Genomic DNA, 25,404 nt, shown 5'->3' with positions numbered 1-25,404 from the left:
TTTTTGTTCGCGTAGTCATGGTCTGCACACCAATACTTTTGCAACCGCCAAAGAAGTACAACAATCATGTTCAAGAGGATTGGTTGAATGCTGGGTAAGCTTGTGTAGTTTAATAAAATTATTTTTAACGACGCGAAAAACAGAGAATGCTCTTGTGTGTCTTTTTTGTGTCGTGCGGCTGTGCAGTGTCTGTGTCTCTTGCGCCGTTAAACACAATGTATAGTAAACAAAAATCATCATTCCTTATTTTATTTAGTAGCCTGAGTTGGATGATTTCAGCCAGTTGGCGTCACGACAGACGATCCGGGCTTTAGTGATACGCCAATAGCTTTCGATCGCGGTACGCACTACCACGCACCACGCCTTCGATTATGAAGAAGGTGCAGCCACTGTCACACTTATTCTTCGGTCTAAGAGGAAACCTGTTGGTCGGATCATCATGAAAGCGCTGGGGTACGAGTATTTCTGTACGCCGGGGGCGCCGACACCACGAGCGCTCCACTCGATGCCGTCGGCGTAGCTGTCGTGGTGGCCGTTTAGGTTCAGGCCGTTCAGGTTGGACCCATGGCACGAGCCGTACCACCAGGCGCCACGGAATGTGACCGCACAGTTCTGCGGCCACACGTCATTATCACGGTCGAAAGTGGAGAAGTTCTGGCCATTCACGTTGAAGGCATCCCATCCTGAGTTCATCGAAACAGGAAAAGAAAAAAAAGACAGCTGATTAGACTAACATTGCCTGGTAAATCTTGGCAGTGTCGCAACAAAATTCAAACATGAAAATTAAACTCTGGTGTATTACGTGCCGATACCTCGATTTGGTCATGAGGCACGCCGTAGTGAGGGACTCTGGATTAGTGCTTACCACCTGGAGCCCTTTAGCGTGCACCCAATGCATGGTAAACGGTTATTTTTGCCTTTGACTCCCATCGATATGCGGCCAGATTCGACTCCGCTCCCTAGAGCTTAGTAGCGCAATGTCAAGCCATTACGCCATGGCTGTATTGCGCTTAGTGTTAAGCTGACGGAACTAATGGACCAGCATAAAGGAACAAAACGCGGACGTACGTGGGGCAAACTACCAACTCGTTTAATACCGTTAACGAACACGCTCATATACAAGGTGATGCAGGGGGGGGGGTTAAGATATAAAAAGATATGACAATGTGACGACATGTGATGACAAAAGCAGAGCGAACCAGTTAGCGTAAACACTGCTATCAGCATGTTCAAGAAAGCGCATGAAGATCTATAATTCTCGCACGAGACTCCTACCGAAGGGCGGTTGCAGTACCTTCACGTAAAAATAAGGCTCAGCGGCTCCCACACATGTTGGTGCTACAAAACTAGAGGAGAAAAAGAAACCCAGCGGTATGACTGTTACCATTCGAAAAAAGAAAAAGAAGAGGCATTACCAAGGCTTGCATCGGCCAAGCAGTTGAAAAATCATGCCGCCATACTGTGGAGGAGAGCACTGACTTGCAAGCAAGCCGCTTAAGAAACAGCGAGTACCCCAAAACCATGGTGATGCATATATGTGAAAACGTGCTGCCAGAAATCAGGGCGAACAGAAAAGGGCAAGAATCAACGAAAAAAAAATAAATTGATGCACACCATCACGTGGTTTTCGGCTCAACTCGAACCCCAGCTTGACTTCTTTCCCAATCTCAATGACATCGCCCACTCCCAAGCGCGCGCAATAACCCACCGCGCGGGAGCAGGATCGAGCTCAGACTCCGGGGTTCTCGAGTTTCGGGACACTCTCACTACTTTCAGCGAAATTACTACGCACTATCACCTGGGTAGGAGGACTTATCCTCCCCCTCACAGCAAACTGGCTAGACCTTTGCCGTCCACTTTACGCATGCTTCAGACTAAGTGCTAAGTGTGTAGTGTAACCACTGGAATAACTAGTTATTTGTGAAATGCAGGCACGTACCCAGGATTTTTTTCGGGGGGGGTATAACCTTTCTATGCAAATCAGGGGAGGGGGGAGGTATCTTTACTAGTACAAATGTGAATAATGCCCACCATTCGCCATAAAGACGCGTAAAACCGCAAAAGATAATCGAAATAAGATATATTTCACAGGTACGCCTATTAGATACGCCACTCCTTTACTTGACAAACAAGGAACAACAACAAATGGACTTGCACATGAAAGAAGCGCAGGAAGAACACTGCTAAGTAGAATCGCCTGGATTTCTCGAATTGGGTCCTCACAAAAGCCGATGAGTCACCGGACTTTCTGAACAACATCATGTGCACAGATGAACTGAATTTTCGCAGAAACGCCTAATTTGCCTGATGTACGTTATTCCAGGGACTCCAATCTACACTGAGAAAAGCGCAATCGGCACCAGTACCAGTGGTCGCTCAATGTGTGCTTCTGAATTTACGCCGGTGCTATAATCTGTCCAATCTTCTTCGATCGCCCACTGACTGGACAGCGTTACATGAACGAATCCCTTGACGAAGTGGCGGATGAGTTCTTTAGCGAAGTCCCGCTGTCACGTTTTCCACTTCTGCGGTATCAACAAAATGGGGCCCTCGTACACAGCAGCAGCCGAGCACGAAACTGGCTGCATGCGACTTTTCATGCGCAGTAGATTGGAAGGCACGGGCCTCTAAATTGGCTGGTTAGGTCACTTGACCTCTATCCACACGATTTCTTTCTTCGAGGTTATCTGAAAGATCATGCCCAAATGATTGAGACGGACGTCAGATTAGTTTAAGGCAAGGATAACGGATGTATGGCATAGAATTTTGGCGTCCGTCATCAAGAAAGCCACTGAAGAGGTGATAAAACGTACAAAGAGCAGCGTAGCTGCAAAAGGAGTTCTATTCGAACACGTCCTCTAGGCCGGTGTTCAAAGGAGCTTACGAATTCATAGATAATGAGGGCACACTGAAATTTGTTCTTTTTTGTTCAGACATCCTGACTGACGATTCGGCTCATTTAGAAGCTGTATGTTTACTTTCTTGAAAGCGTCGGTTTTGCCTTTTCTCTACACGCTGGTCGCTTCCAGGTCTGTTTATTTAGCTTCTATTTTTTGACACAAACCTGTTTTTGCAGCCCGCATACAGTTTCGTGACAAATAAAATGGTCACTTTAATTTGGCTTTGGTCCTAAGCAAGTTTTTGGCGCGAGATATAGCTTGGCGTGCACTCTTTCGATGCGGTGCGACCAAAGCTGGCGATGTTGAAACATTCTATGCCTATTACATTGCTTTTCGCATTTCGTGCGTGATCAGAGCGGCGCTTCGGCCGCGTTATCAAAGGGGTTTTTGATATCACTGCGATTAGACGGCCTTGAGAGACGGATAATAAGTGTGAGGTAGAAATGAGAGGAAGGAATAGCTGTGAAGCCACGAAACCGGCCGTTGGTGCTCCTTGCGTACGATTGTCAAGGTGATGCGCTGTCCCTTCAGGTTTGCGGCATGCAGCGTATAGTTGCTTTTAAACAGCTTATTTGAGGGCGCTGCTTTATGATTGCAGGTAACAGCGCACTCACGTGGTATTTTTCATACTTCGTGAGGTTTCTTTGCCAGTTGGAAAAAAATTGTTCGCAATTAGTACGTCGCTGAAAACACCACAGTTAGACGTCATTATAGGGTGCCTACAAGTGCCGCATTGACACTTTGAAAATTAGGACAGTTCTTCTCTAGTTAGATAATTAATTGCAATTACCGAATTAAGTATCGGTAACGAAAGAATTACTGGCGGCTACACCACTGTATGGGAAACAATATGCACTAGGTGTTCTTCGAATTACTCAATTGCTCTTTTTTTAGGACTTGGTGCATGATATTTGGGGAACGCTATAATTCACAAAAATAAGAATGGGCTGGGGTGCGTTTGGCAGGCATTCTCAGATCAGGAACAGGAGGTTGCCATTATCCCTCAGGAGAAAAGTCTATAACAGCTGTGTCTTACCAGTACTCACGCATGGGGCAGGAACCTGGAGGCTTACGAAAAGGGTTCTACTGAAATTGAGGACGACGCAACGAGCTATGTAAAGAAGAATGATGGATGTAACGTTAAGGGATAAGAAAAGAGCAGATTGGGTGAAGGAACAAATGCGAGTTAATGACATCTTAGTTGAAATCAAGAAAAAGAAATGGGCATGGGCAGGACATGTAATAAGGAGGGAAGATAACCGATGGTCATTAAGGGCTATGGACTGGATTCCAAGGCAATGGAAGCGTAGCAGAAAGCGGCAGAAAGTTAGGAGGGCGGATGAGATTAAGAAGTTTGCAGGGACAACACGGCCACAATTAGTACATGACCGGGGTAGTTGGAGAAGTATGGGAGAGGCCTTTGCCTTGCAGTGGGCGTAACCAGGCTGATGATGATGATGATGATGATGATGATGATGATGATGATGATAAAGATGATGATGACGATGATTCACTCAGTAACCGAAACGAGTCTAAACCGGATTCACCCGAAATCAGAATCAACAGCTGTCATGCACAGAAGAGCTAATATTCGGACGCACAGAAGAGAGAGAGAGAGAGAGAGAGAGAGAGAGAGAGAGAGAGAGAGAGAGAGAGAGAGAGAGAGAGAGAGAGAGAGAGAGAGGCTGCACTTTCGCCTGAAAGGCGAAGCAGTATTATGGATAGCCAAGTATGCGACAATTACAGAAAGGAAAATTACACCACCGAGAAGACTCGGGCTGTGAAATTGAACTGCATCCCACTGCGAGGTCTTGTATGTATGCTCATATAACGCCGTCACTTCAGAGCTCAATTCTTCTAGGTCACATGAAGTTCGTTCAAGTACAAGAAATTATATATATAGCTATATATAAAAGCTGGTCTTGGAATATATATAAATGGGCCTTGGAATCTCTAACCGAATGTTGTGTTGACAGCTACCAGACCCTTGTTTTCCTCACAGCATTGAACTTTCCTGGTTAGGTTAGATGGTCAATTTCAATTACCATTCCAATTCCAGGAACAGCTCGCATGTCCTCGTAAATCAGTTTGTCGGCAATTATTGCTCCTTCTTGCTCCAGTTGCCGCCCGAAGGCATGTTCTACGGGAACTGGTAGAACGTTCTTGCTTATGAAGGGGACTTCGGCGGCTTCTATAGTTGTTTCCTTTGCAGTACGCCGACTCCAAACTCGAATTTCGACAACACGGGGCCTTTGGGCGTCAGCCACAGTGTTGCCAAAAGTGTTTAGGTAGAAGTTGGTTGTTTCTAATGTTCTTAAGTTGGGTACTTTTGAAACATCTTCTCGAATAAAAGTGCGCTAGCTGCCGTCGTCTGTGACGCCTCTGACACAGCCCTTCCTATTTTCGCCGATGGTCCAATTAAGGACCCTTTTAAGAACCACTTTGTGGTATTTTCCTTCTTTTGAGGCTGCATGCTCGTTAATGGCGGTTACCTCCTTAGGCTCTGTTGCCCTCCAGCCGGAGTTGCAAATGGAGAAGGCATGTCGTTTATTGCAGTGAACGTATTTTGCTTTTCTTTTGCACTGCTTCGACTGGTGCCCACCAACTGTGCAGCGAAACCAGCGCCCCACTCGTCTGATCTTTGCTAGCGTTTCTTTCAAAGGGACGGGAGCCGTGCAGGCCTTGGTGTCTTGTTCCCCTGACTCGCAGAAGAAACACCTCCTCACCCTGCTGCACCTGGGGTTCGGTGGGGCTGGCGTTTATCGTGATTTTGTTGCCGTGTTTGTTTTGGTTTACTGCTCTCCCTCGGGAAATTCGCAAGCTCACTGCCCCGCTCTCTGCCTTCTGTCACAAGAAGAAGAAAATAAAGTATTTCGGAAAGTTTTCCGTCAACGCCGATCGCCATTACACTTAGGCAGGAGGACAGTTGTCCTTCCGATTGATCTCTAGGCAAGTGTGACTTGCTTACTCGGCTTGCTTGTCTATGGAATTCGACGATAATATCTTGCGGAAGCAATGATAGGACTATCTCACACAACATCGCAGAGTACGTGGATGCGCTGACGCCTAGTCCTCGCAGACCACGAATGTGCATCTGTATGTGGGCAAACAATCGACGCGGTCCCCTTACGTCAGCCGATGAAGATACTTGTGATATAGTGCCCTCATTTTCCCAAGATGTCCTTATTATATTTTTTCTTTGAAGCCATATCTGCACTGCAGTGTCTCTATGGTATCCGCGTAGCATGCTTCTGTCACCTGCAGTCCTTTCATGGTAGCCATAGCTGGTCCATTGTGAAGCGGCTTTAGGTAGTGAAACTTTGTGACATTGATAGACCGTTGTCATGCACTACATGCTTATAACATTCCCAAAAAGCTTGCCAAGAAGATATCTCACCGCCGGAGGTCTCCATACGCAACTTGGGTAGTTTGATTACATACTATAGGACTGGCATAGACGCTGTGTGCATTGGTTGCGTTGTTCGCTTGTGGAAACAATTGCCGTGACAGGAGTGGTAAAACTAGCCTTGAGAAAACCCATGGTTTTGTTCGCTCTGTCGTCATACTGTACGGATTTGGCGTAGTCTTCTTCGAAGATGTCGCTCGGAAGGCACTTTTCCAAGTCGCTACTGACCTTTGTAGTTCCCTGTTGCTCACTTCAAGTCGTTGTAGAAGATCCGATAGCTGCATGGCGTCTGCACCCTCTAATGCTGCGGTAGCCTCTTTGATTACGGCGGTGTTCTGTCGCCACATAGTTCTTCGCTTTGCCTTGAGCTTCACCATGTCGTCCCTCTCTTGTCCCTCGCGGGCCTGTCGCGCACCTCTCAGTCAATGTCTTCAATCTCGGGTTTTGCACCCTGTCGTATTTTGTAGAACACACTTTGTTGACGGAAAGGCATACAGGGCCCAGTATGCCAACACTCACAGACGCCTACATATCATCGACCCAGACGGTAAATTCTGTTTGCCCCCGAAGCTACGCGGAGCAAGACGTCATTGCTACAGAGGATTCGGCTGGGCGTTGCTTTCACCCGGCACCTCATGGGTCAATCGAACAGCCCTTATTGTGAACACTGCCAGATGCCTGAAATAATGGAACACATACTGTGCGATTTCCCAGCATATATGCTGGAACGAAGGTTGTTAGGAAGTTTCCTAACCAGCGTTGACAGGCAACCACTGTCGGAGGAAGCTATCCTCGGCCAATGGCCTGACACTGCAATTTCAATGCGTGCAACTAAAGTGTTGTTGATGTTTATGCAGGACACGAAGCTCGACGAGCGGCTCTAGCAAGGCAACTGTCCCATGCCCATAAGCACTCACCACTTCTCTTATCATCACCGTCCATCCCCGTGCTTTCACTCCCCTTCCCTCTTCCCCTTTGCAGAGTAGCAGACTAGAGCTGTCTTTCCTATCAATAAATTCTATTCTATATATATTGTTGACGGAAACTCGTCAGGAAGTGAAATGGGAAATATTTGCAACAAAAGACACAATTAACTATATTCACAGCATCAATAGAAAAACGTCTTTTTTTTCTCTGTCTCTCGGTCCTATCCGGCCTTCGGTCCGGGCCGCCGTCCCTCCGTTCGAGTTGGGGAGAAGGTTTCCTCCTTGCTTGCGGTTTTTCATTCTTGGGACCCGCATCGTTTCCGGGGTTGTTCTCGCGTCTTTTACCGAAGGTGGTTGCCGTTTCTTTTCTTTTCTGCATTTTTCTACACCATTCATTGCTCTACTAAACCACTACGCCACCACGGCGGGCGAAACAAAACGAAGGAAAAAGCAAGATTGACGGTCAATATATTCTTTCAGAGTGTGGAGCAGTAATATAGCGATATAGAAAGAAAAAAAGGGGTAGATCTGAGGGTCGATGTGGATGTCGATATGAGTTTCATGTGCGTATTATTTGCAGTTTCGCTCATGTCCACGGAATCGAAAGAATGAAGGCTGCCTCATTACCACTTGGAATGAAAAAGTGAGAGTTTATTTTCCCAGGATTAAGCTTTTGCTCATCTCTACTCTACGACGAACTGGCGAAATTGCGAACGGATATATTCATGCAGAGAAACACAAAAGAAGTGGTATCGAAAGCCTATAGCCGATCAATAAATGCACTGTATCATTACCAACTGAAAATATCCTGTTTCAAACTGTTGAAAATAAAGAAAATATTGTTTAAGGTGGACAAGGATTGATAAATGGCCTTGTTGGCGTGGCACTGTAACCCGTATAAAGAGTTTGAAGAGACGAGGACGAAAAAGAAGGCCTCAACACACAATAATTGCAAGTTTGGACACTGGCTGTGTGAGCACTCTGTTGTTCTTTGTGCCAGAGGAAAAATTAACATTTCTGAATAGGTCCTCATGCACACTTCAGCACGTTTGTGAGGGCATATGCGCGTCATCAGAGTCAACTATGTGTGTGTTGGCTTCGAATAAATCATATCTTAAATTTTAGTGCTCATGTTGTGTCGTTCACAAAAGTTATGTTAAAAACAAAAGTTATGTTATTTCGAGCCAGAAACAAGGCTAAGAGGTGAGAGCCCGTCATTAGATGCGGAAAAGATGACATTGAAATAGCTGAGAAACACACTTTACTCGGCGTAACACTGTATTCAAATCTTACGTGGGGTTCACACATTTTAAACCTATATAAAAACCTTGCGTCCCTCAGTCGTACGATGTCGCATTGTCGTGCTCTTCCTTTAAACATAAAATCAAAATATATTACGCACTGTTTGCTTCTCTAAATCATAAGTGTAGTTTGGTCGGGCTAACAACGACTAAAACGAACATAGAGAAAGTTTAAATATTGCAAAAATAGTTATACGACAGATTGCATACCTTAAATATTGTGAATCTAGTGTGAGCGCTTTTCAAAACTTCAGCATAATTCTCGTAAAAACCATGTACGATTATCGTGTTCTGGCGTTTTTTTTTCGTGGTCTGGCGAACGGCGTAAATAAAATATTTAGGCGGTTCTTAGAAACAACGGCGATAATATGTGTGCACAGGCCTGTGTTGAATACATGCGACACAGACATGTCGTTTAGCCCAAGTTATCGCACAGATTACAAACTAAAAGTGCCGCAACACAATCTTTCTTTACTTCTGAACAAATACAAAGAAACGCAATACATGTCGAAATCTCAGGTGCGAGCATTTTTGTAGAAGCATTGTAATAAATGTTTGTTGTATCAAATAAATTTATATGTATGTATGTATGTATGTATGTATGTATGTATGTATGTATGTATGTATGTATGTATGTATGTATGTATGTATGTATGTATGTATGTATGTATGTATGTATGTATGTATGTATGTATGTATGTATGTATGTATGTATGTATGTATGTATGTATGTATGTATGTATGTATGCATGCATGCATGCATGCATGCATGCATGCATGCATGTATGTATGTATGTATGTATGTATGTATGTATGTATGTATGTATGTATGTATGTATGTATGTATGTATGTATGTATGTATGTATGTATGTATGTATGTATGTATGTATGTATGTATGTATGTATGTATGTAATCCTCGTATTTCTGGTTCTTGTGTATTGATGATACTCTTTTTATTTTCATTTTATATTATTGTTATCAGTTGGCTTTGCTTATCAGCGTATATGCTTAAATTTTCACTTCATGTATTGTTAAGTACCGTATCTCATTTTTGCGGTTTCGCTGTATCTGTCTTGTACCGGCTACTTGGGCTTCTGTCAAGCTGTCTATACAAATTTTAGCCCAGGTAGCCATCCAGCACTATCTGGTGAATAAATTGAATTGAATTGAAAAATTGACTTCAGGGAAATGAACTGACGAATCTCGCTCAGTACGGTTCCGCCATGCCTTCCGCGAATAGCAATGCAGTTAGGTTCTCGACGAAAAATTTTCTGCTGAAGAAAGGTCATAGCAGGAAAAAGGGCACACTCGCCGATGCAAGAATAAAACATACAATGACGCTTTGGTACCCATACGAGAGCCATGTTAGAAAAAAGAAAGAAAAAAAAAGAAAGTGAAATTCATCGCAACCATGACTACATATGCACTTGATGACGTCATCATCATCAGCCTATTTTATGTCCACTGCAGGTCGAAGGCGCTTCACTGCGATCTCCAATCAACCCTCTCCTGCGCCAACCGATTCCAACTAGCACCCGCGAATTTCCTAATTTCATCGCCCCACCTAGTCTTCTGGCGTCCTCGACTGCGCTTCCCTTCTCTTGGCACCCATTCTGTAACCATAATGGTCAACCGGTTATCTAACCTACGCATTACATGCCCTGCCCAGACCGATTTCTTTCTCTTAATGTCAAATAGAATATCGGTTATACCTGTTCGCTCTCTGATCTAAACAGCTCTATTTCTGTCTCTTAACTTATACCTAGCATTATTCCTTCCATCGGTCTTTGCGCGGTTAACTTGTTCTCAAGCTTCTTTGTCTGCCTTCAAGTTCCTGCCACATATGTCAGTACCGGTAGAATAAATTGATCGTAAACCTTTCTTTTTAATGATAATGGTAAGCTTCCAGTCAGGACCTGACAATGTCTGCCGAATGCACCTTAATCCATCTTTATTCTTCTGTAAGTTTCCTTCTCATGATCACGATCCCCTGTGAGTAATTAACCTAGGTAAACCTACTCCTTCACTGTCTCTAGAGGCTTACGGGTGATCCTGAACTCTTGTTCCCTTGCCCGGCTATTGATCATTATCCTTGTCTTCAGTATATTAATCTTGGACCCCACTCTTACACTCTGTCTGTTAAAGTCATCAATCATTTGTTGTAACTCGTCTCCAGTGTTGCTGAGCAGGACAATGTCATCTGCAAATTGAAGGTTGCTGAGATATTCACTGTTGATCCTTACTCCTAAGCCTTCCCATTTTAATAACTTGAATACTTCTTCCAAGCCCGCAGTGAATAGCATTATAGAAAATGTTTCCTTGTCCTACCCCTTTTTTATAGGTATCTACTTTTGTTTTGTATAATTAAGGTAGCTGTGGAATCTCTGTAGATATTTTCCAACATACTTACGTAAGTGCCCTGTACTCCTTGATTACGTAATGCCTCTATGACAGCTGGTATCTACTGAATTGGATGCCTTTTCGAAATATATGAAAGCCATATAGAGAGGCTTATTGTACTCTGCAGATATCTCGATTACCTGATTACTGACATGGATGTGATCCATTGTAGAGTATCCCTTCTTGAAGCCAGCTTGTGTCCAGTGGTGCCGTTATTCTATTGGAAATTAACTTGGTGATTATTTTAAATAATACTGTGATTAAGCTAACGGGCCTATAATTTGTCAATTCTTTAACGTCTCCTTTTTTTGTGGATTAGCATATTGTGTGCATTCTTCTAGTTTTCTGGGACCCTTGCAGTCGATAGACACTTCGTATAGAGAGCCGTGCGTTTTTCAAGCATTATGTCTCCTCCATCTTTGATTAAATCGACTGTTTTACCATCTTCTCCTGCCGGTTTTCCCCGTTTCATGTCGTTTCATGACGTAGAGTTCTTGAATACCATTAGGAAGACGACCCTTGTATTATATGTGGCATGAGCAGTAGACTGCATGTGTAATGATGCTTGGAGCACGCAAGATGAAAAATGATTTCTTTTAGTGATGACAGAGGGCAACTGCCAGTTAATGTAGTGTCCTGTATTTTCGTGGTGCTCAACCAAAGAACTGGAGGCACGGTGTACTGGTATACTAGTATGCTCTAGTTAAATTTAACAACTACACAGGTTTGGAAGTGCCTCAACTTTGATTAATCTCGTACTATCGGGCCCATGGGACCCGTCTAAGCAGCATTACTCTAATCTCCCGTTCATTCTGCTTGTGTTCCATAGCTGAAGCACACAATCTTGAACTCAGAAAAGTTGGGAACGATATGGCTGACAGCAGATACCCGCCACAACTAATTATGTCTCAAGAGAGACGCGTTGGTATGCGCCCTGCTAAAAGCTCTGCTGTAAGTGCAACAATGAAGACGCGGGCTTCGATCCCTTATGCCTCCGGATTAAGTGAACTAGTATAAAAAATTTTCAAAAATGAATGACGCCCGTGTCTGGCATGTTTCTGCAGGTAAGCTCAAGCACCAGTTCGACAGAGTTAAAGACCGCACTGAAAAAAAAAAGAATTCGTTGTGTTGTCTACAGAATCTTATGACAAAATTTCCAGGCAAGCTACATTGGTGAAACAGGAAGTTTAAAGAAAAGGTAACACCACTAAAATGACGTGGCCAAAGGACAGTGTTTCTCTAATTCCCTGATCAAGTATCACATAAAGGCCTGGTCAGAGCATTAATGGTAACTCGGCCTCTGTCACCGCTGAAGGAGACAAACTTGTCATTCCGGCTTATTTAGACGATAAACATACAGTTTACTACCCTTTCCATAAATAGAACTAGGTGCTCTCATGATAATAGTCATTCAAAAAATGTTACGTCATCAAGTGCAAATATAATCACGATTGCTGTTATTTCCGTTGTTGTGATCAAGGAGCCCATTTTGTGCTGGCGTACGTGTGTACGGCGTGGCTTTCTACCTTCGTTTTGTTTTGTATACCTTGTAAAAAGATCCTATTATGGTCTCTAACTTTAGGGTGTCCTCCCATGTATCTTTATCATTTACCTCTTCACCATGTTAATATATTTTCTTTGCCTTTCTGATACTGTGTGAAAACACCTAATCGGAACCATGTTTTAAATTATTTCTCTAAAGTGTCGAGAAAGCTACAAGGAGGACATTACGAAGCAGGCGTTATCGGGTAGCGATGGAGTTTCCTTTATCATTAAGAAAAAAAGTTGAAGTTTTGCCTGAAGGGAGAAGCATTGACAGGGACGCAAATTATTAGAATGTTACAAAAGAGTAAGGCTCGCAGATTTACTGGCAGCATGAATTGGAGTAATTAGTCGCTTAGTTAGTCACGCCACACGTGTGAACTAAACATGTGTGGTGCCGTGCGCCCAAAGACGCATATGAAGAGAGTTCGCTCGCTGACCGCGAGCACTCCCGCTCACTCCCAGCACATCAAGTGACCTCGAACGGCCAGTCGCGCGGTAATTTTGCGTGTATTCGCGGGCTTCTTTCACGCTCGGAAAAACACTTTTATGTAGCATGCATTGAGCAACAGAAAGCTGTATCGGGAGTTTTTAATGTTACTCTACAATTTTCTTATTGACACTTTTCATCAAGATATAATGAGTGAGAAGTTGACTAATTAATTAAGACTAATTATCTAATTAGGCGGAATGAAAAAATAATAATTTGAGTATCTCAAAGCGAAGGCAAACAACATTACCTTGGTTCTGTCCAGCTACGTGGCATTTGCATATCTTTAATGTTTGGCTCGAGTTACGTGAAACACCTTTATACTGTGTTTGGAATTATTTTCTGCCCGCGTGTAAAACAGCACAGTCTTAAGTGCGCAGCCATATTGTGTCCAACATGCAGAAAGAAGCATACATTGCGGAGAAAGCTTTTGCCTTGGCTTTCATCATCTGCTCTATCCAGATGTCTTGAGTTGCTTACACGCACAAAGAAAGAAAGAAAGAAAGAAAGAAAGAAAGAAAGAAAGAAAGAAAGAAAGAAAGAAAGAAAGAAAGAAAGAAAGAAAGAAAGAAAGAAAAAGACCCTGCGCTGGTGCTAGACAGTGAGTATAGTAGTCCCTCATTTTGGCCTTTGCCGTAGTTCTCTTTCGCAGTGTCGCTCAAGCTCAAGTGGGTTCGCAAAAGGCGCTCGCCGTGCGCCCTTCATGACAGGCTGGTCTAGCAATTTTCTCATGACGAAGAGGACAGCTGCGTACGCCTTCACAAGCTGCAGCCTGACTAAAGTGTAGTATATAACATATATTATAAAGTTAAAGTGTACTACGGTACTATCGCCGTCACATCGTCGTCTCCAATATGAGTTGCAGCAGAGAGTCACAAGGTTAGGAGATTCTTAAGAGCTTCTTTTCAATAACAATCGGAAAAAACTTGTGCTACAATGCATGATAATGTGTTCTTTTCCATCTGCTGATGGTATGGTTTTTGCAGCGCCTACTTTTGGAAGTTTATTTCATCATCAATTCAAGCATTTCGCTGTTATGCTTGAGAAGTGTGCAACGTGTTAATTTTTCTATCAGTGTTGCATCCACAATTTGGTCTCGGGGGCGGTTTTATAGTGCGTCCATCTGCTCTGGCATGATGCATACGTACTTCATAGTGAAATAATTATGGTGCTGGCCAAGCAAGCAACTTAATGTCCGGAGACGAAGCTCAGAAGTCAGGAACCGTATTGACAAAAAGTAAGTGTCCGACGATTACGATACGCCCGGATGTCAAATTTGAGCTCAGCTCAATACGTGTTTTCATTCCGCGATATATTGAGGCAAAGAATTTCCAACCGAAATCATCGCACCGACTGGCAGTGCATGGGAGGGAGGGGCCGTGTGGCATGATGAGCGACATCGGAGTCAGCCGTCGAAGAAGACGATGTAAGCGCGAGCATCGGCGCGAGCGCGTTCGCGCGTTTGCGCCGAGTGGTGCCGGTGCCCAACCCAGGAACGCGCGCCTAACTAAAGGTTGTTACACGAGAACTGTTCGTAAAATTAGCTGCCAGCCAGCCGCGAGTTTGGACGTAGGTGACCGGTCAATGGCAAAGTGCGCTACAAACAAAAAGCTTCGAGAATTTGGCCCCTGGCTTGCACAGTGCGTACAATGTATTGTAAGTGTCGTGTGGTTCTTTCTCTGCCTTGTTCTTTTTTGCGCAGTTTTTCTTTGTTCTCATAATGTCATACCAACTAGCCCCTCACCGTACGCTTCTAGATTGTAAGTCCACTGGTTTACCCTCGGGTGAGTTTCAGGGTTCATGACCAAAATGCGCGAAGGTACGCCGAGGGGCCCTGTAAATGTATTTTGAGCGTAGGGGCAGAAAACAGGGCCTCATTTCGGCTCTGCACTGCTGTTGTGAAACCAATAAATAAATTACTACGCTGGAGGGGCTTCAGTGCCGGCGTGCGAACGGGAGCTTAAAGGATCAACATGCGTTCCGTGCGCGGGTCCTTAATAAGCGTTTCGCAATAGTACCCTGGTGTTGGGCTGCTGAGAACGAATGCGAAAACATCCATGTACTTAGCTTTAGGTGCACGTTAAGGAACCCCAGGTGGTCGAACTTTCCGGAGTCCTCCACTACGGCGTGCCTCATAATCAGAAAGTGGTTTTGGCACGTAAAACCCCATAATTTAATTTAATAATAGTGAGACACTCTGAATGCGGTACGTATGGCTCTATATTGCTTATTTCGCACCATTATATCCACGGAAATTAGGCGTTATGACGAGTTTGCGTGTCATAACGCCATTAATGAAGGACGCCTGCTGAGTACCGATCGGGCAATGGAGTAGTTTCCGTGCAACAGAAGTGCGCGCGAGACCTCAAGAAGGAATGCTTGTGCGGTAAAGTAGAAATATTGTTTTTATTGTAGTGTTACCAGGTAAACATTTGCTATCTTTTCCGAATATTTCATAGTAATACTATGAAAAATTCATTCGTTAAAATAGTTCAAAAGTCTGCCTTATTACGACTTTTCTGCCCTTCGCATGCTACCTGCCTTTTCTAATTTCGATTTGATTTTAAGGAAAGGTTACCTGCGGCCGATGGCGCAATCCCGGCTCTTGAGATTAAATAATTTAATAATGGGGTTTTACGTGCCAAAACCGCTTTCTGATTATGAGGCACGCCGTAGTGGAGGACTCCGGAAATTTTGACCACCTGGAGTTCTTTAAGGGGCACCTAAATCTAAGTACACGGGTGTTTTCGCATTTCGCCCCCATCGTAATGTGGCCACCGTGGCCGGGATTTGATCCCGCGAACTCGTGCTCAGCAGCCCAACACCATAGCCACTGAGCAACCACGGTGGGTCGGCTCTTGAGATGAACGTCTTCAATAGGCGAACGCTATAGTTGTACAACAAATCGCGATGTTCTGTTAGCTAAGAAGAAATTTTCTGCAAAACGATTTCAATCATTCATTTTGGGACACATGTTGCAATGGTGAAGCCGAGCAGCTTTAGGGTAATATCTTATTATTATGCATTCTGAGATTCTCTTACATGCTTCCAAATATTTGTCAATATGAAACACCCTGACACGGCGTTTCTTCTTGTTCTGCAGCGTGTGATAAAAACTTCTAGGAAAAATATCTGGTAAATCTATGTAGTTGTCAGCCTATATCCGGGATGGGCATATCAAAACCAGTGTTATTCAGATCATATCACCTACGTGTATGACATCATCACTGCCAACCGTCAATTCCACACTTACTACATATGCCCCAGTGTGAACAATGATAAAAGTAATATTGTTGGTAATTATCTAACAAGGCAATGAGACATTACGTGCAAGTAATACCCACTTTTTACGTAAGCCGCTTGAAGAGGCAAAATTGCGTTATGAGTCACAGATAAACTTTGCTCTACGATAGCATCACATTACTTATTCGATTAAGCGTGCACCTCGTGAACTAGTTCCCGCCAGTTCAGAGCCTGTTCTTGCTCGTGCAGAACTGGCCCGGAATGATATGCACGAACACTGTACTACCTCTTGCCGAGTGGCGGGAATGCTGCGAACTCGTTCTGCGCGAAGCCTGCAATGTGTGAAACGAATTGAAACGCGTAGATGCCGCCATAATAAGCTGCCGAAACGAAAAGCGATGAGTGGCACTTCCTGAACTATAATTCCAAAAGTGCAGGCGAATCCAATAATCCTATCGCAGATTTTCGGCACAAGCTCGCTAACACAGGCGTGGCTGAGCGCGGGTTGCAAAGTTTCGCACCTGCGGGTCCGAGGTGCTTCCCCACTTGAATCTTGAAGAGGTCGGCCTCCGACGCAATCCGGACGCTCTCGTAGTCGACCGACACGCTGTCCTCCGTGTTGTTACTCAGCACGACGCGGAGAGCCATCTCTTCGTCGCCGGAAGTCAGCGTGTGGAGGGCATGGTTGCCTGCCAATGGGATAGACGCGACGTCCTAATCCGCGGCTATCATCATAATTATCCTCTAATATCCAGTGCTGCTCATCGACTCAACATGTATCCGACGTATTAATTGTAATTTTGAACACATTATTGCCATAAAATGAACTCCTGATGTAGACAGGCACAGCAGTACTGCCAGATTCGACGCATTAAAAACGACTGTATATAATAGATATATACAGAAAAATGGGAATTTGTAAGACGCCATCAATGACTGACGAGTCACAATAAACATTTAGAAGAACTTTAGGTTGTCACGCATCTGAGAGCCAAAACGAAAACCCCTCAGACGTCTCCGGAACAGGTAAACTTCGCACTTAAGGAAATATTCTTTCCACGGGATCAATTCAGAGAAGGAGAACAAATTGGCATTCGTGGCACGTGTCTTTTACGTCCATTTCATGTGAATTCAGGCTCTGAGCTGTGCTATGCGCATGAATCCATAAACCATGTACCATATGATTGCCCTCCATGGAACTCCATGGCATGGATGATACTTTTGTCCATCTGGACAGCCAGCTGTTGTCAAAGGACGCTATATTGGACTCTTCCATGACTATAAATCAAGTTCTAAGGCCTTCTGGGCCTTAATTGATTTGTTTGAAAGTACGGGTTTGGGTTCCAAGGCTTTGGGTAGACCTATTATCGCTGAGGTTTTCCTCTTGCCTCTGTTGTTATTCATTTTCCCACGTTAATCAGTGTATATTTAATAATAGTCATCACTCGTAGCACCTTAGTCCGGATATATATATATATATATATATATATATATATATATATATATATATATATATATATCGAGCAACCAGGTGCACATGCTTCCAACTTATCCAACTGAACCCCTAGCACAATTTTTCTTGGCAGACAAACCAAAGAACTTTATTTCTAAGCCAACGCAAGGCAATAACCATACCAAAAATTTTGCCATATCAAGTGTGATATATCCAAATTATGAGGGAAAACAGCAAGGTGAAATTTCTTTTCAGGTTGTTTTAATATAAATGCAGGTGAATGCTATCGTTTTATATAATTTATTTTGCCCAGTGTCGCTTGGATACCTCCACGTAGCTGCCGTTTCTATGTGAAATTATTTTGACCCAATTGTTACCACTTTTTATATGTAGGTTTTTAGTCCTCGGATTTACCTCCATTTTCTTTCTTTAGTAGTACTTGCTCTCACGTTGGATTCATTCCACCCTCCTTCCTTTCGCTTACCGCCTTACCGATCCAGTATTCATCAGAAGGATTCCCGAAACCATTCGCATACTCCGTCCAGTTTCGATAGAAGTGGAACACTCTGTTGCCAAACTGTCCCCTTCTCTGGATCACCTGCGCATAAAGAACTACATTACACATTCAAGAAAAACAGATGGCAACCAGATCTTCCACTTTCGTCCCACAACATAACTCTAACTAAAAAAGAAAAAGAGACACTGCTCAATAATGTGCTCGGGAGCACGAATAGGTGACAGATCCTTCCTGCGCGATTTTTTAAAGTTCTTTATCAGAAAAGACTATTTATGTTCTTGAACATCCTTAAGCAGCATCTGAAGTAGTATGTTAGTAGTATGCTTTAAAGGCAGGTTTCGCTCTATCTTCACGGACAGTACTATGCCGGTCAAGCCCACCGTCCACCCTCCGCCGTCCATCTCCATGTCGCAGTAGACCCTCTGCCCGGACGGACCGGCAGCCTTGTGGAATATGGTGTACACCCCACTTGTGCTCTGTCCAGACCGCAGGAGGTCACCGCAGTGCCGCGGTTGAACGGTATCTGCGGAGCGAGAAAGATGAGAAAATCCGACATCGCGAAGTGTTAGTTTGTGTTGCTGTCAGTAGTACGTACATAAATTAAAGAACACAAACAAACTCGTCCATGTAAGGGACAGAAAACCGTTTTGAGATTCAAGATGTAAGCATCACGAAAGTTAGTATTTTAATATATGCAGGTTCTTGTACTTCGAACTTATTTATTTTGTTATTTCCCTCCTCTCTTGACAATGGTAATCAGAAATGGGTGGTGCAGAAGCGATAGCTGGCACTTTGGAGTTGCTTCATGAGTCATGCACAACGAGCGGAAAGAGGACACACTCAAAATAAAGGCTTGCTTTCCAGCAGCGTTTGATAAGCGAAACACACGATGACTAATCGAACAACTTACACGCACTTGATCTTCTCACGTTCTAGGGTTTCAATGTAGAGGCGTTGCGTATTTTACATAAAGCAAGCCCGGCTGCAAAAACAAAATCCTATACCGTACAACGAAAGTAAACAGGCTTAATTTTTATTCGCACAAGCGTGCTCCCCTAAAAACATTGCAGTAGTTGGGAGATAGTTTCGACATATTGATAACTCATGGGCGTTAGCTACTCTGATATACTACAAAAAAAAAATATTTACTTTTGACGTCAGCAAGTATTTGCGCCAATTCGTGCACTCGCTTCTCCGCTTCTGCAATAGATGGCCCCACTGGGGGGCTTTGCACCACAGCGCTAGCAAAGGCAACGACGACGCACAGAGGGGCGACGCTGCGCATCATGGTTAGCACCGACCCAGCACTGGTCCAGAGCGTCCTGGCGACTGCGAGTAGAACAATCGCTGTAGGCACGTTGACTGCTTTATATCTGTTGCCAGAACACCCAGTCACAGAACTAAGTGATCAAATACGGCCATTTTGATAATGTTGAACGCCATTTTTTTAGCAGAATTGGGAAAAAGGCGTGTGCCACTTGTACCAGTGGCGGAAATAGGGTCGAATCGATGCAAATCCATATATACCAGAAACAAAATCACCATGTGACACGTGACAGGGGCAAAAAGGAACGACGGGGGAAGGGGGGAGGACAAGCTTTCTTCCAGTACTGCATCTGTTAGAGGGAAGAATTGCATGTGCACGACAGAAATAAAGAAAATCTAATGAACATATGCCACATAAAAGTGGTTTTGCACTCGATCAGGCATAAAATTGTTGAACCAATGCGTAAAACACAACATAACTGCACACACAAAAGAAGATTACGGCTGTAAACAACAGTACGTACTCAGAGCTGTAAACAAAGTAATGCATCTAGAAATACCATAATGCGGGGGCAGGTGTGAGAGACATAGCAGGGCTCCTCTCAGATTAGTTTTGTGCCACGCTATCTAAGCTAACACCCACAGGGAGAGCATTTGCGCGCCCTTATCATTTGCGCGCCCCTATCATTTGCGCGCCCCTAGCCAAGGGAGGTGTTGTCCATGCCTCGTAAGACTGCGCTAGCCTGGTGTGTTTCACCGAGAGCGGGCGAAGGCGCTCGCAGTCCCACAGAAGGTGTTTTATTCCTTGGTTGATGGCGATATCATTGCAGTACGGGCAGGGATTCAGAGGCTGGGCGTGGGCAGCATAACCGTTCTTTGCGTCGCCGTTGTTTCGTTCGGCCTCCCCAATATAGGAGCGTCACTTGTGCTACACGTCCTAAGTTAGGGCGGCTCAGTAGTGGGCCTTGTGGATAAGTACATGCGCACCCTACTGGGCAGGCCTTGCGGGAGGGTGTGCTCGTTGCGTGGGATCGTGTCCCGTAAAGCTTTATTTCTGATCTGCTTCCCCTGTGCTACGAGGCTCGCTGGGTCTACGTCGATTAGAGGTGGTACCGGTGGTTGGGAAGTGAATGAAGCATGCGTTTTCGCGCGCTCGCAAGCTCGTCGGCCGCGTCGTTTCCGATGCTGCCCGCATGTCCTGAACCCAGTCAATACGGACTCAAAGGTCACGCCCTTCTTGAGAAGTGATTTGAATTTCCTGTTGATCAAGTCAGAGAATGAACCGGATGAAGTTGATCCCTGTAGCTGCATGATGTCCTCAGTGTGCCGCAGGGTATAGCGAGGTTGCTGTGTTGTGTCAGAGGAAGCGTGCCACTTTACTGCGTACAACTAGTGTCGACATTCACCCGGAATGGAGCTCCAGTTGGGTGCTGGTTGATTCCTGGTATATTTAGGCTTAAGATTCCCAGTACAGCTCAAGAGGGGGGGGTGAGGGGGGGTTACCACAACTAACGTGGCCTCTCGGCCGTCGCCGTTCCAAGCAGCATTGGTGTAAATTGTCGCCTAGACCTTGGGATCGTTGGTGGTGCACTCGCACGCCGTCCTATCTTTCACGTGTCGGCCCTTGTCACGTCTTTTGGGTAGGTTCCGCGTAACTTGTATGTCCTTCCGAGGTGGCACCATGGGTGGTAATCAGGGTAGTTCGGGTCAGACCCCCCATCAGACATTTGCATCATACGTGTTCCAGCATTGGAGGTGGTCCATATCGTTTCATTGTTGTGCCGTCTTATTGCGATCGTTACCTTGAGCGAGTGGAGTTGAGTATATAGCCGTACCAATGTTGTATCTTTGTATGTCCTGGAAAGCCGGTGGTCGTACGAAGGCAGTCTCAGTGGAGGATTTCTAACTTAAAACAAACTTAAGAAGAGGACACTCACAAAGAGCCCCGAGGCCGAACTGACTGTAGCGCAGCGAGCGGCTGGTACGAGACACTGAACCGAACGTCCGGTTTCAGTTTAAGCTCGCACATTTCGCACGCTGCTATCACGTGGTACGTCTCATCGGCGCTTTAAGAGCGCGATATCTTTGTTGAACGTGCAATTCCAGAAAGGAGACGCTAGACGCTTTGTAATATAAAGAAACACTTATTTTGCTCTAAAAAATATTCTCCTTGATGGCTTCTTGCGCGTTATGCCATTGTTGTGGCACCATGGTACAGAGGAGTAGTCGCACATGAGCTGGAAAACGTTAATTATAAGCATGCGTCGTTCTGATACTTAAACCTTGTAGCAAAACGGCGTGAAAAGGCGAAACGTGCAAAATTGGTCAACCGACGAGATCACAAACAAAGGCAATTTGCTTCTATGGACATTGCTTAGAGAACACTGACGCATCACATACAAAACCGTACACTATAAGACAGACTTCTGATGATTTCCAACTATTTCGAAACATTATTACCCGTCCCTTAAAAGCACGAATGCACGGAGGACTGACATCTGAAACGATTTCTTTGACACAAATTTGACACCGGCGTCCGCGATGGGACACCAAATGCAGTGCTCAGGCTTTTTACGTCGCTGCACATGGTGATCGCTGGGGTACCAAATACAGTCCCAATGCGTAACAAACACTCTTGAATTCGTTGTACACGATTGATTATTCGGCTTTGATGGCCCCAGGGACCAACGGTGGTGTAAAAAAGCACCGGCATCCTTGTGCCTAGCATTCACTTAGCACTGACAAATTGTAAGCCAGACCAAAGTTTGCTGGGCGCTCACAAATTCTTCTACGCACGCTCAAAGCAAACACGCGGGTACAACATGTTTTTATTCTTTCAAAACCCAAACGGGATTTTTCCAGGTGCGTTGTTGGTGCCGTTGCTATCCTGAATAATTCTGGCGCATACCAACAGTGGGGGATTGGCCATGAATCAGCCAATCAGCTGCATGTTTCTCGTTTCCTGGCTCCTACACAGATATCGTATCTATATGTATATAGTATATATACAGGCTATATAAATCTTTCGCCAGGCGCCGGGCATTTCGCAGGCGCAAGCTACGCGCTCCCGTGTTCTCACTCACAGCGAACGCTCGTCGCGTTTTTGACACGTTTGCGGTCACATTTGGTGCATGGCCAATTAAGAACTCGAGTTACGAAAAAAATTTGTATGTTGTTGGGGCTAAAAAAAAAAGAAAAAACACGCTACAGATGTTTTCCCGTAAGATTGCGTCAACGCGGCCTCAATTTCAAGAACAGCCACCACGGCGCGGCCGCTGTGCCCGAAGCATAGATTACCCGGAATGCAGCGTACCGAGGAAAAACATCCAAGGGGCACTTAGTTGTCTTTATGCGGACGAGTGCAGAAGCATGGCGCCCACCGTGCGATGCCTGTGCTCTTTTAGTCGTCGAGTGACTAGTTCTTGGGACACATACAGTTCTTGGTTCGACTTCCAAATTATCCGAAGGTCGTCGGTTCGAGTGCCTCGTTTAAGTGTGTTTTAATTATGTGTGCCTTAATTAGCACCAAAGGTCGAGGGTTCGTAGCATTTGTGGACCATCGTGTGGGCCCGCCAACGTCGACAATGCCAGAATTTCCGCCTCGTGAGCCATATAACGCTTTCGAATAAATACCACGCCAAGATGCAGCTGTCCTTAGTGATCACGTGACCTACTCGGCGATAAAAGCGGCGACAAACGCCCAATCCCGGGAAAGAGTGCGAATAAAGCTTTGGTTTATTTAAGCTTTCGTACCCATTGCATATCAATCACTAGACCTAGTGGCCGAGAATGGGCACACACGTAATGGTTCATGCTGTTCGCTCGCTATATATATATATATATATATATATATATATATATATATATATATATATATATATATATATATATATATATATATTTATATATATATATATATATATATATATATGTATATATATATATATATATATATATATATATATATATATATATATATATATATATATATATATATATATATATATATATATATATATATACATATATATATATATATATATATATATATACATATATATATATATATATATATATATATATATACATGATGAAAAAAACAACTTGCTGCAGGTGAGGAACGATCCCACATCCTCGTATTACGCGTGCGAGGCTCTACCAATTGAGCAGCGTAGCTCAATTGGTATAGCACCGCACGCGTAATGCGGCAAATAGTTTTTTATAAACTTTAATTTCATTAATTTATCTTTTCTTTATTTCAGTTATTAAGTACAAGTAATTTCCTCTGTGTTGCCCTTGGTATCTTTCTTTGTTGGCCTCTTAGGATATCAATAATATATATAACGACGAACGCCATACCCAGGGGAAGAGCCAATGACAGCATTGCTTGAGAGAACCCTGGACCTTGGACAGCGGTTAAAATATACCTCTGTCCATTCACTGTGGCCCCATCTTACTTCAGTGTGAAGCACACGACCACTTTAATGAACGCACAAGCATGTTTACTGGCATGTCTTAAGTGTTGCATGTCGTGAGAAAGGGTGAATAAGTAAACTGTTCTTCTTGGCAATGATTGCAACAAATAATTAACCTGTGAATGAGCTTTGAACCAGTGTTTAAGTTCTCTTCGTGAAAAATAAAAGAAAGAAAGAAAAGGAACACGATAATAACGATTGTACACAATTTAGGATTTATTTACTCTATGATGACGAGGACAAACTAGAGCACTTACAAAGTATCATCCTAATATTTTTATTTGAATGAAGTGTGCAAAACTTCGGAGTAATATTTTGTAAGTTTAACAGCTCGTTTGATAGTCCCATCGTAATTCATTACTGAAGAAGTTAAGCTTCGCTAAACGGGCCGCTCCGTATTGCTCGTATATTCACTTACAAAATTCCGTATATGCATTGCTTCTGGTATCATATATCAGTGGTTAGGTAAAAAGAGCGTAGAAAAAAGGAATGTTGCAATAGAACAGCATATGTACAACTGGTAAGTTTTCAGGCAGGATCAATAATTTGAGTACTTTGCATAACTAATGAGTACAACGGATGCTTGAAAACTTACCAAACCTGTTCGATGACGAAGGCGTAAAACCAACTTTGGGATGTTTGCCGTTGAAAAATTGTTTTTTCTTTGGGGGGGAGGGGGGGGGGAGGTAGAACGAGCACTGCCTTTGCGATGAACCGACGGACGTGTCTGTAAACGCGTTTTATACAGCCGCTCGTGCGTGTAAGCGAGCTTCCTTTCGCGGACGTGCAATCTTAGGAAAGCCCCAGCCGGCTGCCTATCGTGCCCGTTTGGCCATGGCCTGTCAGCCCAGTGACGGGAGCACGCAGATAAAAGGAGCGCACGTGTGACTCTATTTGGTAGCGTTGATCAGTTTTCAGCAAGCATAGACGACCGCTCGTGGACGTCGTCTAGGAGCTTCCACTTTTTCCCTCAGTGTTTTGCTTTCCATGTCTGGCCTTCCGTATCAGCAACTGTGCGCCCCGTCTCTATGCGCTCGCTGGTCTCTGCGCGCTCTCCCGTGGTACACTCGCGATGCGAAGAACAAGTGGTTTCCGTTCAGATAATGATAGCCACCTGGAAAATTCGAAAATATGGAACCATATTAAGTACGATTCTTCTCCTTCGATTCTATTCATTTCTTATGGCTATTACGAGCGAGTGGCCGCTACAGGCAATATCGAATACCCGTCGTCAAGACGGCCAACGACGAAAAGGAAAAAAAGAAGGAATGGAAAGAATCCTGACGTAATACGGCCCCTTACGGCCATGCCTACATTACCTCGGCATTAAATGCTGCTCGCCTCAGCGCGGAGACGGGATGACCTAGAGCCTCCTAAATGTCGTCCTTATACGAGGTGTTCCTGAAAGTTAGCAATTGATCTCGCGTATTGCTACACGCGAGAACACGTTTAAGAACCCAAGGAGCACGGTAAACATGCTGGT

General features: G+C 44.3%; 1 protein-coding gene across 1 annotated transcript; it reads right to left on the bottom strand.

Annotated features, from left to right (window-relative positions):
* Positions 1–220: 220 nt before the first annotated feature.
* LOC135903616 (techylectin-5A-like) lies at positions 221–24,696 on the bottom strand. Its single transcript, XM_065433926.2, has 6 exons — positions 24,517–24,696; positions 19,330–19,509; positions 18,561–18,703; positions 18,156–18,261; positions 16,732–16,899; positions 221–683 (listed from the first exon to the last, which is right to left on the bottom strand). Exons 2-6 carry the CDS (start codon positions 19,466–19,468, stop codon positions 370–372), a joined length of 870 nt encoding a protein of 289 aa, XP_065289998.1. The 5' UTR covers positions 19,469–19,509; positions 24,517–24,696; the 3' UTR covers positions 221–369.
* Between the last annotated feature and the right edge of the window lie 708 nt (positions 24,697–25,404).

This window comes from Dermacentor albipictus, chromosome 1 (genome assembly GCF_038994185.2).
Source record: "Dermacentor albipictus isolate Rhodes 1998 colony chromosome 1, USDA_Dalb.pri_finalv2, whole genome shotgun sequence".
In the NCBI taxonomy this organism is placed as follows: domain Eukaryota; kingdom Metazoa; phylum Arthropoda; class Arachnida; order Ixodida; family Ixodidae; genus Dermacentor; species Dermacentor albipictus.
This window is presented reverse-complemented; position numbering and strand designations above follow the sequence as displayed.